We start from the raw sequence: 11,569 nt of genomic DNA, 5'->3' as shown, positions 1-11,569 counted from the left end.
GAACATCACACACCTCTAACAAACTGTACTTAAGATAAAATTATTTTTACTTGTTGCAAAGACTTCTGTCCACCTGGTATTTGCCAAGGGGAGGAAAAGGTCTCTGCTGTTGAATCACAAGGTCTGGATTTTGTTTTTCATTTCTACATGAATTTTTTAACATGTTGTGTTTGTCACTTAATTGGTCCATGATACAGTTTACCAAAAATAAATTGTTTTATTTTTCACCCAGGGCTTTTAATTATTTTTGTTACCTATAAATAGCTTGATGTTTAATGTGCTGTTCTGACAGGTCTTAAATGCATTACATTTTCTGTTTATTTCAGACTGTAAGATTCAGATATGTCCTTCATATTTGATTGGATTTACAGTGGTTTCAGTAGCGTTTTACAGTTTTTAGGTAAGTTTATTGCTTGAAGTTCTTCCTTTTTGCTAGTCTCCTATAAAATGTCTGTTCACCTCTGTTATCTTCAAACATAGCCACTGGTTAAATAATAATATTTATGTTGGTGTATATTCAATAACACTCAAACAGAAGTTTCACTTATCAATACTGAGTATTTCCAGAACGTGCTCTCCATTCAATCTTACATTAATCCTTTAACCTCTTGAAAAAATTACATTTTCTTTCATGAACATAATAGGTTTGATTTTTCCAGTCATACTACATTTAAGTTGGTGTAATTCATCTGACTTTCATGGAGTTTCTCCTGATTCTTCTCTGCTGTAAAGAACTGAACTCAATTATTTTAGTTCAGTTCTTTTACACATGAAGATATCACTTGAGAATCCACATATGAGGGACTGACTGCAAAAAATTAGTGCCGGATATTGAACCCTTTGCTCATGTTCAGCAGTGCACTATTCTGTGACTGGTGTCACTGAAATCAGTGTGAAAGCTCATTGGTATCTGTTGCAAGAGCCTCACGAAAGTATTTCTTGGCCAAAGGAATCACCAATCCATACCAATCCAAGGTGAAATACTAGCTTGTGCAAAACAGGAGTTAAAAAAAGGCGGGGGGGGGAACAGGAGGAAAAGGAATGTTAGGATACTAAAAAAAGGAACAGAAGTTGCAGATCACAGGTAAAAGGCACAATTTACAAATCTGAAGGATTTTCTTAAGGGGATAAAAAGCGTTTTGAGACTAAGGAATCATGGCAAGCTGTAGCACCTGCCTTTTATCAGTTGAAAGTTTAAACTTTTTTGCTGAATGTTAGACCCTTGGCCTACTATCAAAATACTAGCCAGTGAAATTTTAACTAAGTTGACTAATCTTTCTTATCTCCTCTTACTTAGCTGAGCAGTGATTACTGCATGCTAGCCCGCTTTCCCATTCCTGTGAATGCAAAGTCTAATTCCGGTGAAAGATACTGGAGCTTGAAGTAGGAAGAATTACTTTTAATATGTCCCTCTTATTCCAGAAGAAACACTTTCTCTTTTCATTCTCATTTACATTTACAGTCAAAGAAGGCTGATTATAACATTTGGGAAGCTCACTGCAGTTCCCTGTGCTGGCCTGTTAGCAGGCTGATACGATCACTTTATGAAGTACGTCTTTGCACACTTACCTTTTCAGAATGCACAAAGAATCTTTTTTTTTTTTAATACATATATACATATATATGTATTAAAAAAAAAAACCCTTCTGGTCTCAGTGTAGCTAATAGCTGAAGTACTGCTGCTTGTTTGTCTTGTGTTTCTATGAAAGACACTTGGGAAGTGTGAAATCTTTCAGAGGAAGCAGCAGCACTTAATCTGGGAGGAAAGGCTCCTGGATGTCCAGGCTGAGAGTGGCAAAAATATTATTTACTGTGGTTTAGTAGAGTTTTGTTTAATTCATAAGGTAAGTGTGGACTGGAGTTTCTCCCAAGACATAAGTTAATATATGAAAATGTTTGCTCACTCCTTCTTTCTCTGTAAACATTAATACTTTCTCCTCCATTCTGTAGTTTAATAGTTAATGTATATTTGGGCATGTGAGAAGGTGAGTTTGGGAAGTAAGAGTTGTATTTGGAAGAGTACTGAAGATACTCTACAGTTCCTGTAGTAATAAAGATCATTAATGAAATAGGACAGGGAATATGAGGGAATGTTCATTCCTGCAAGTTACAAAACATGTCCTGCAAGAATGCAATCCCAGAGATTAGCTTAAAGGCTGAGGGAGAGGTGAGCAAACAGCAGCAGTGTAAAGGTCAGCCAGGCAGAGGCACGTATATCCCTGTAATACTGCGGCATCAACAAGGCTGTTTGAGCAGCCACCTGTGCAACAGCATCAATTAAAATCCCACTGGCTAAAACACGTATGAGGATAACACATTAGATAAGAAGAAAAAATGGGGGCTCCAGAAACTGATGTTAGTGCCTCACTCTGCCTGCTAGCCACCTCATGTAGAGAGACCCAGGGCAGCTGTCAGTGCACCCTTTGGACGGCTACCAGCCACCTGCCTGTGGCCCCGAGCCGCAGCACAGGACGTAGGTGCGCAGTTTGCAGACTGGGAGTTTTGGTTGTGCTTGCAGGAGAAGGTGCAGTTAAGTGTAGGGACTGCAGTGATGTTGAGCTTTAACAGTAAAATCTGATTGCGTACTTGACAAAATGTTTCTGTATAATCACAGTGGTGGTAAGATAAACTTTTCTTCAGCATATTGTTAAAGTACTGTAATACTGTGATGTTATATAGTAAAAGGTCCTGGTGACTTAAAGACTCCCACATTAAAATATTTGGCTGTGTTGTGCAGTCCTTTTGCAGAAGGAAGAGAGAATCCTGTTAGGAGCGTAGCCCAGTTTGGCTTTTAAACAAATGTAACTTCAGCTTATACTTCTTTTTGTTCCCCTCACCCCATGTTGTAGGTGTTCTGCCCTTTTCAGCACTGATGAAGGCTGTGCGGTCAGTAGTGGTTCCTAAGGAGATGTGCAGTGTGTTGTGTCCAGACACAGCTCTTTGAAGAGGGAATAAGGGAAGATTTTCTCCTTAAAAAAGGCAGAGCTAAGAGTCTCTTACTTCAGTAGTTTTTCTACTACAGAATGTGATTTGTCTTGAAAATGTTTTACTCTGAATGCTGATCAGTTTGAAGCAGTGAAAAATAATCCTGGCATAGGATGTAGTGTTGGCAAGTCTAAGAGAAACCCCCTCTGATAACCTCAAACTTCAGAAAATACGGTGTTCATGTTTTTGCACATCCTTCCTCTCCTTCATAGCAACTGTTGCATTTACTGGGGATACAAGTAGAGGAAAAAAGGGGAAAAGGCATTTTTATACAGATGACAATCAGTGAAAATAAAATTTCTTATTCCTGTTACTGAAAGCATTATCACATGACAGCAAGTGTGTCAGAATTGCCCTGACGGCGCCATTCAGGATATATCCATACAATTTAGCTAGGGGTATGGGTGAATGTTACTTTTTGCCAAAATAACATATGAATCAACATAAAAGAATTCATACGTAGGCTAATTATGACTATTGGCATTGAAACTAATTTCTCTGTAGTAGATCCGTTGAGGTCTGAACTTCCTTTTGCCTCGTTTTTTATCATAATTGGAGGTAGCTGAAAAAAACACCCTCTGTTCAGGTCTGGGATGGTCCATATTTTAGAGCCTGCTGTTACCTGCACACACACCCTTCTCCACTACCTGTGAGCAAAACTGTCCTTTTGCTGGGGCAGAGTAAGCAAAATTTAGTCCTGTTTGTGTGGTTTTCCTAAGATAACGTAAATGCACTTACGAATGACATGTTTACATCAGTTGTGTTCCTCTCCCTGTCCCGCTAAATATCTTGTAAGCTGCACATGGTACACGTAGTGCAACAAGCACGTGAGCAAGTGTGAATGTAGTTTGTGTGAGTAGGAGAAGATGATAAAGGACATTGATAAAGTGTGCATGGAGCTTGGCTGGTCTGTATTTTGTACCGTGACTGTAACACTTTCTTCCTGGGAGCACAATCATCTCTAGTGCCAGAAATTAACTCCCACCAATTTAACTGACTATTCACTAGGTCCTTCTTTGTTCTAGGACTGTACAAGAAATCGGGCAAACTAGTGTTTCTTGGACTAGACAATGCTGGAAAAACTACGCTGCTGCACATGCTCAAAGATGACAGACTGGGACAACATGTCCCCACATTACACCCCAGTAAGTTAATATTGCTGGTTCCATAGCTAGAGAGTATTTAAAGTGTTGCAGGAAAAGCAGGATCTGATTATACATCATAAGACCAACAGTATAAGGAATTTCTGGGATTGCAATCTGTAGATAGTTCAAGTAATATTAAAAAAAATTAAATGTGTAGGATAGTTCAGTGTGTTATATCTGAAATTAAGAACCGAGTAACGGGCAGAATGATGGACCTGAGAATTTGGATTACAGAAGCTGTGGGGAAACTGGGGCTTGCAGTGTTTGAGAGCAGCTTCTCTGTGCAGCTGGAAAATGAGCATTTATGTAGACCCTCTTGACTTTTTTGCTCAGAGGTTGCTGTGTAATTGTTATCCTGGTAGCCTCACGAGAAAAAGTTCAGTGCGGGTTAAAAAAGTGGATTGGTGAAGTCCAGTAAGGAGGTGAGAAATTGGGAAAGGATTTGAAGAGGAGAAACCTTGAACAGTATTGTACATGAAATGCCATCTTTGGCAAACCTGATGCCAGAGCCAACTGTTGTTTGTGTAATGTGTAGGGATAAATAATGTATGAATATTCTCTGCTATTCTTAGTATTGTAGACGTTTTGCATGTGTTTTAATGGTTAATAGAGTTTTATCGTTGAACAAATGTGTCATTGACTTTGAGAGAAAATATTTTCTCTCAGATTTGTTTCTTGAATAACAAAATACTGAAAAGACCCAAGAGAAAGTAAAATCTACGTGGTAGAAGGTTAGACCATTCCAGTGCACTGCATAATCTTCACAGAGAACATAATTCTGTGTATTTCTAGCTTCAGAAGAGCTGACAATTGCTGGCATGACTTTCACTACCTTCGATCTGGGTGGACATGCTCAAGGTAAGAGAATACGTTGACTCACTTCGCTGAATTGAGTTAGACTTGTCTACAGTCCATTTGTTTTGGATCAGAAATATGACCATGCTGCAGGGATCGACTTCCCATGCTCTCTTTGACAGTATATGAAACATTCACTGCTCTGTGGTTCGTCTCACTATCTATCACAAATCCCAAATACAGTTTGGCAAGAGCTGCAGTGGAACAGAGATTTTTGGCAGATATGTGTATTTTGAAGAGGATTCTGTACTTTGAATTGCTTACATTTACCTTTAAAGCCTTTATGATTCATACTTACCTTTGTTGACATAATTATTGGGGAAACACAAAAAGTTTCAGCACATCAGTGTGCATGTGGGGTAGATAAAGTGGTGAGGTAAAGGGAATGATACTTCTCCATTATTTCAAGCTCTGTAAAACATGAAATTGCATCCTGAAGACTGGCAGCATAGGCTAAGACTTTAAAAAAAACAAAAAAAACACCAAAACAGACACTAAAACCTGTTGCTTCTTAATTAGTAATGTGCATCTCTGAATTTTGGGATAATTTTCTTTTGTTTTTAATTCATATCTTCCTTGTAGCTCGCAGAGTGTGGAAAAACTATCTGCCTGCCATTAATGGCATTGTGTTCTTGGTGGACTGTGCAGATCATGAAAGATTGCTTGAATCAAAAGAAGAACTTGATGTAAGTTCAAATAAGTTTTTGAAAGTTTTAACTTTAACTTGTAAGAAATAAGCTCAAATTCTTGGTGTCCAACAGATCTCTGCTGCCACCTGGACATGAGTAGTGGCGATTTGACCTGTATTCTAAATTAATCTCCCCTCCTTTCTCTTTTCCTTTGTAGTCACTAATGACAGATGAAACTATTGCTAATGTGCCTATCCTAATTCTTGGTAACAAGATTGACAGACCTGAAGCCATTAGTGAAGAGAGGTTACGAGAGATGTTTGGTCTGTATGGCCAGACAACAGGAAAGGTAATACTTCCTTTTTTGTGTATGTGGGGTTTTTTTTGTTTGTTCAGGATTTTGTTTGCCTTATATTTACGTGTTGAGTGCAGTTCACTCCAGCTACACAAAATAAATGGGTTTTAATTTATGAAAGTACTTACTACGTAACTATATATGAAATGAATTCTGGTGTCTCTTTTTGTGGGTGTGCATTAGATGCATCTCTACTACAACTTTTTTACATCATATTTAATGCCACATTTTTTCAGAGAAGACTAAACTGTACTTGGGCTAATTTTTAGTACTTCAACTTTCCAATGCAGTACTTCAAAAGAATGAGCAAGTTTTCAGAGGCTTTAGTTCTAGTGAGAACTATAAGAGAAAACTTGAAGTTTTTCAGTAACTGACTTTTCTCCTTTAAAGTGCAAACATAGTACAATTTGTTACTTAACATGTTTACCTGAAGCTTAGAAGTAGATCTACACCATTGTGGAAGTCTGAGTTTGTAGGTTGTGAGGAAGAAAAAAGTTCCTGCTGGCATTGGTAACAACAAGGAAGATTTATATTATGGATCTTTGTGATACTTCCACTCTTACTAAAGTAAATACAGTGTACTACTTGTAGGAGACATTTGGAAACAGGGCACTAGAAAGCAGTTGCGCTGTTGTCCTTTGCCCTTGGAAAGACACCTCTGTGCAGCTGACAAAGCCATTCCAGTGTGGCTTCTGTCCCAGCTCCCATTAGATGACCAGCAGCGTGCTCTGCTGAGGAGGGTGCCTGGTCTTGTAATTCCTCTTTTTCTCCAAGAGTATTTACTCTTAGATGCTTCCCTTAAAGTTCAGTGCCAGTCAGGGTTTAGGCTGAGCAGGAACAAATCTTGATCACCTTCTTTTCCACATGAAAGAGAATTGCACAGGTTAGTTTTAGAATTGGTGTAATGGGCTATCAACAGTTACTACTGACTTTTTTATCTTGCCATGGTTTTTACAACACTGCATGTAGTCTATGAAGTATGAATACCATTGCGAATCTCCAGCTGAGCAACAGCTTTATTGCACTGTGCTGATTTACCAAGCAAGCAACTTGCACTCTTGCAATGGTCAGTCCTACAATTGGTAGCAAATGCTTTTCTTACCCGGTTGTAAAGCTGTTGGAAACAGAGCAGGGAACTGCACCTGAAAACCACACATAAACTCTCAAATTCTCTGTGCAAGTACTTGCTGTTGCATTCTGGTTTCATGTACTTCACCCTCTTCAAATGTGGATGCACATGAAAATATGCTTCCTGTATTTCTTAAGTGAGCCTAATCTTAGTAACATGTACATGTTTTAGATTAATTTATTTTCTAAAATTCCAATATCTGACACAAATAATGGTATTCCATAGAAACAAATGCCCATGTACAGTGGCTGTCTTTTTATAACAGTACTGTAACTTGCAATACTCCTGTCTCTCTGCAGGGCAGTATACCATTGAAAGAATTGAACGCAAGGCCTCTAGAAGTGTTTATGTGCAGCGTGCTAAAGAGACAAGGCTATGGAGAAGGCTTCCGCTGGATGGCACAGTACATTGATTAATGCCAAAATCGCATCTGTACATTCTGTCCCATGTCTGAATATTTAGTCTGCTCCTTATTTGATCACTCGGTGTACGTAACTTGAATTCATTTGACTGTTTAGTTATAAAAATACACATTTTTAGCTAATTATATCATGTGTGCTAAATTGTAAGTGTGAAGATTGAACTATTACTTCAAGCAAGTTTGTAAGTTTAAGTACCACAACCTGTGAGCTTTCTAATCCCATGCAACATTCTTTTGCAGCCTTTAATTTAACAAGTCTCCAGCACCATTTTTGGTCAGAGCAACTTTCCAGCACAGTATGTTTGAATGCACTTTTTAACAGCTAAAAACAATGAACGTGTGAAAAATATTTAATGCTTATGTTAAATTTTTTTATGTACTTTTTTGAAACTGGTTTTATAACTTTAGAGTATATAACCATCTTTCAAGGAATAATAAATAATTAGCTGATGGATAATTGCATGATGCCTTACGGTTTTCAATAACAGACTTTCTTATGCAACGTCATGCAATAAATTTAAATCCAGTTTTTGGCAACTTTAATGGAAAATGTTTCATTTTAATGTGTCTTAAGTAGTGAGGCTGCCTGGTGATCTGAATATGTGGGATATTTTCCTGAAACACAGAAGGCCACAAAGTAGCTTCATTGTATCTTGGAGTAAGGTGCTTTTTTCAGACTACCAAATTGCATTTATTTCAGGATTTTGCATTAGTAAAAGAAAAATCTAATCTGATGCCCTTATAACCACCACCTTTAAAAGGTACAGATAATGTAAATCAGCTGTGCCAATGTCAATCTTGAACTAATGTCAAAAGTGGTCTTACTCTACTGGTCTCTTGAATTAAACCCCTGAAGTGACACAAGAAATACTTTCTGAAGAATTTAAGAATACCATTGCACTAAATATTCTATTCCTAATTTAATTAGATTTGGGGTCTTCCAGAAGATTTTTGCCTGTGAAATTGCCAGGAAAAGAAATGTTGCTGCTTGTCGAAAATTTATCAACCCACACCCAATCAGCCGATTTTATTTTTTGTGTTTTGAACTGGGACCGGATGGATTGTTTTCTGTGTTTTTTGCCCTGAAACCTAGCCAGTGTGGCAGCTGCTGGCTGCCCAAGTGGCTTATTTCTGGGGTAAAATGTGGTTATCTGCAGTCCTTGTTTCCAGACTTCTGACTGTTTTTTCCCATCTTCGAGTGCATTAGTTCCCCGAGGAGAAAGGTTATTTTTGAAGAAAGGGTGTTGCAGCAGATGTGTCTGTCAATGTTTTGGTGATGCTGGCTGACACTGCCATGGAGCTGTGTCAGTGTTTCCGTGTGCTGGGGATGGTTTACTCTAATCTGTCAAATGTAGGTAGGGTTTCAGCCCTGGGGTCACCGTTTCACTGCGGTGGCTTTTTGAGTTTCGCTGTGTAGTTTGTTTTCCCCCTTGCAAGAGTATGAACTGCTGCAAGTGTTTTCACTGAATCCCTTTTACTCGCTGTTGTAGATATTCTCCAAGATACTTTAGGCCTTATGTTTTCAATATCCATGGCAGCAAATATGTTTCTGACGGGTTTGATTTCATAATTGATCTACTGGGCTTGAATCTCACATTTAAAGCCTGTAGGCTCATAGCGAATAAATGGACTTACTCCTTGCCCAGATCTGAACTTGTATGATTGAATATTGATGATCAGTTCCCTGCAGTCCTAGATGGTGCATCTGAGTGAGATGAATAATTCAGAACCTAACTAATGTAAATTGTAATTGAAGTTTGTTACTGCACAATCATATGCAAAGTGTTAAGCCTAGTTTATGCATGGTGAAGTTGAGTGATGGTATCGGATAGCTTTTCCAAATGACCAACATAAGAGAATTCTGCATTTAAACTAGCGCTGAGCTGTAGAGTAGTGTTTCTGTGTTGCATAAATCAAAACTAGAGGGTAAGAAATGGCCTCTCACAAGCTTGTGGATAGTATGTGAGTCTTTACTACCTACAGCTGTTATGTAGGGGACATACCTCTTTTTTTTTTCTCTAGATTTTTCTGATGATGGCTATAATGAAGAGAACAACGGCTAAATCAGTAGATGGTGTAAATGCTAAAAACACTACTTGCAGTCACATTGTGGTGTTGATATGGGAGGTTTGGGATTGTGTTGCCTGCACTTATGGAAATGAAGCTGGAGGTGGAGGTGTTCTGCTGCAGACCACTTCCACAGGCTGAGCCATGACGTGGGCACAGAGAGGTCCTCTTCACCTGCTCTTCCAACCAACTGTGAATAACATTAGCAGTAAGTAAAGGGATGATAGCATTAAGAATTAAAAAAGAAGGAAGGTGATACTGTTTTAAAAGTGTGTGTTAAGAGTAATTCTTAGTATTATGGACATACTCAGATTTCCTGTTTCCTGCTGTAGGATGCTAGTTTAAATGTGGTTGTAATAAGGGCATGAAGACGTCTGGACCTTGTGTTTATCCACCTGGGTATTGTAATGGCTCTGTTGTGGTAATACCTGATCAACACTCAGTTAATAATCTCGCTCTGTTTCCTTTCATTCAGTAGGGGAAGACCCTTTCTTCTGTAGTTTATGTTCTGTTGTGCACATGAATGTGAATGGCTGTTGTGTGTCTTTGTGTGAAGACTTCATTAATAGACAAATAGACTGATGAGAGTTTGTTTTCTGGTGGTTTTCATCTGCACCCTCTCCACATCTCCCCAGTCACTTATTTCTGGAGGTTGCTTGTTTCTATGATTGTGACCAGTCTTGCTTTACAAAAAAAAAGGCAAGCAATGTTCACAGTTGGGTCTAACTTACATTATTTTTTTTTCACTCTTGACTATGCAGATTTCAATTAAACATCACTTCAAAGAATGTGAAAAAGAAAAAGCATTAATAAAGATGTTATTTATTAAGTGGCTCACTTTGTTTTTTACATCACAACTGTTGTTTAAGAGAAATCAGTGCAGATTTCTAAAATACCAATAACTACTTCTGACAAAGTGGCCTGTATTTCTCTGCAGTGACCCCATGCGCTAGCATCTATGACTTGAACAAGATTTATTTTGCTTGGATTTAATTAAACTTGGGGTTTAGTATGTATTGTGTAATTGACAGGTGTTGCTCTATTCCAGTCCTAGTTTAATAAATTTTTCAGCAAGAATTACTGGCATTGGAGATGGCAAGGATCTTTGAGTTTTCTTATTTATCCTCTTGTCAGATCAAGATTATTTCATTAATATTTCTATATTCCATGTTCAGGTACTGTCTATGATGTGCCAAAGATGACCTATGGCATTCACTGGAATAAAATACCTGCATGCATGTGAGATTTACTCTACTTTAATAATTGGAATTGAATGTCAACTAGAACAGTTGGCATCCATTTATTTATAACTAAAGTCAGGTCAGAAAAATTAGTGGTGGTCTCCAATCCCAGTGAATTCACAGGTCTGCTTGAAGTTGACTTGTTCTTCTCTTGTTTGTGCTGTCAGAGTATTTGGTTGTTACCAGCCAAAGTCCAGTATTTCTGTCGACTAGAACATGCTCAGATTTAGTGTAGATGACATAATTGTTAGTTATGGATTTAGGAGTTACATTAAAAGCAGCCTCATCCACTGGCTGTCAGTGGGGATATGTAACTTACTTGCACTTAGATAAACCACTTTTTGCACTAGTTTGTCAGTGTGGAACTAAACGTTTTATGTTTTGAAATGTGAGTGCTCTAAATGTTTAAAAGCATAATTTATATAATAAACTGCAGAAGAAAAGCTAAAGATGAAAGTTCTTAAACATGTTCTTAATGTGGTATTTGTTGTTATGTTATCCCATCCCATGGTTGAAATTCAAGTAACAGGAATAGAAAATAAAATTCTGACTTGGAATTTGAGGAAAAGGAGTTTGAAACAGGTAATTCTTGTCAAATTATCAAAACCAGGAAAAAAGTGTGCGTAGTATGTGGTCTAGTAGTGAATTTGTTTTTTAGCTGAATATAATCATAATTCAGCCTTGTTTTTGCTAGGGATTCTATTCATGTATGCATGGAAGCAAATCCTCTACGTGGAAAACT

The 11,569-nt window shown here is 38.0% G+C and overlaps 1 protein-coding gene across 1 annotated transcript; it reads left to right on the top strand.

Annotated features, from left to right (window-relative positions):
* Positions 1–325: 325 nt before the first annotated feature.
* Positions 326–8,062, top strand: SAR1B (secretion associated, Ras related GTPase 1B). Its single transcript, XM_010285510.1, has 6 exons — positions 326–400; positions 4,011–4,130; positions 4,923–4,988; positions 5,568–5,671; positions 5,832–5,963; positions 7,398–8,062. Exons 1-6 carry the CDS (start codon positions 343–345, stop codon positions 7,512–7,514), a joined length of 597 nt encoding a protein of 198 aa, XP_010283812.1. The 5' UTR covers positions 326–342; the 3' UTR covers positions 7,515–8,062.
* Positions 8,063–11,569: the final 3,507 nt, after the last annotated feature.

The sequence above is a fragment of the Phaethon lepturus genome, unplaced genomic scaffold, assembly GCF_000687285.1.
Source record: "Phaethon lepturus isolate BGI_N335 unplaced genomic scaffold, ASM68728v1 scaffold23964, whole genome shotgun sequence".
NCBI lineage: Eukaryota > Metazoa > Chordata > Aves > Phaethontiformes > Phaethontidae > Phaethon > Phaethon lepturus.
The sequence above is the reverse complement of the archived record's forward strand: the minus strand, read 5'-3'. Positions and strand labels throughout refer to the sequence as shown.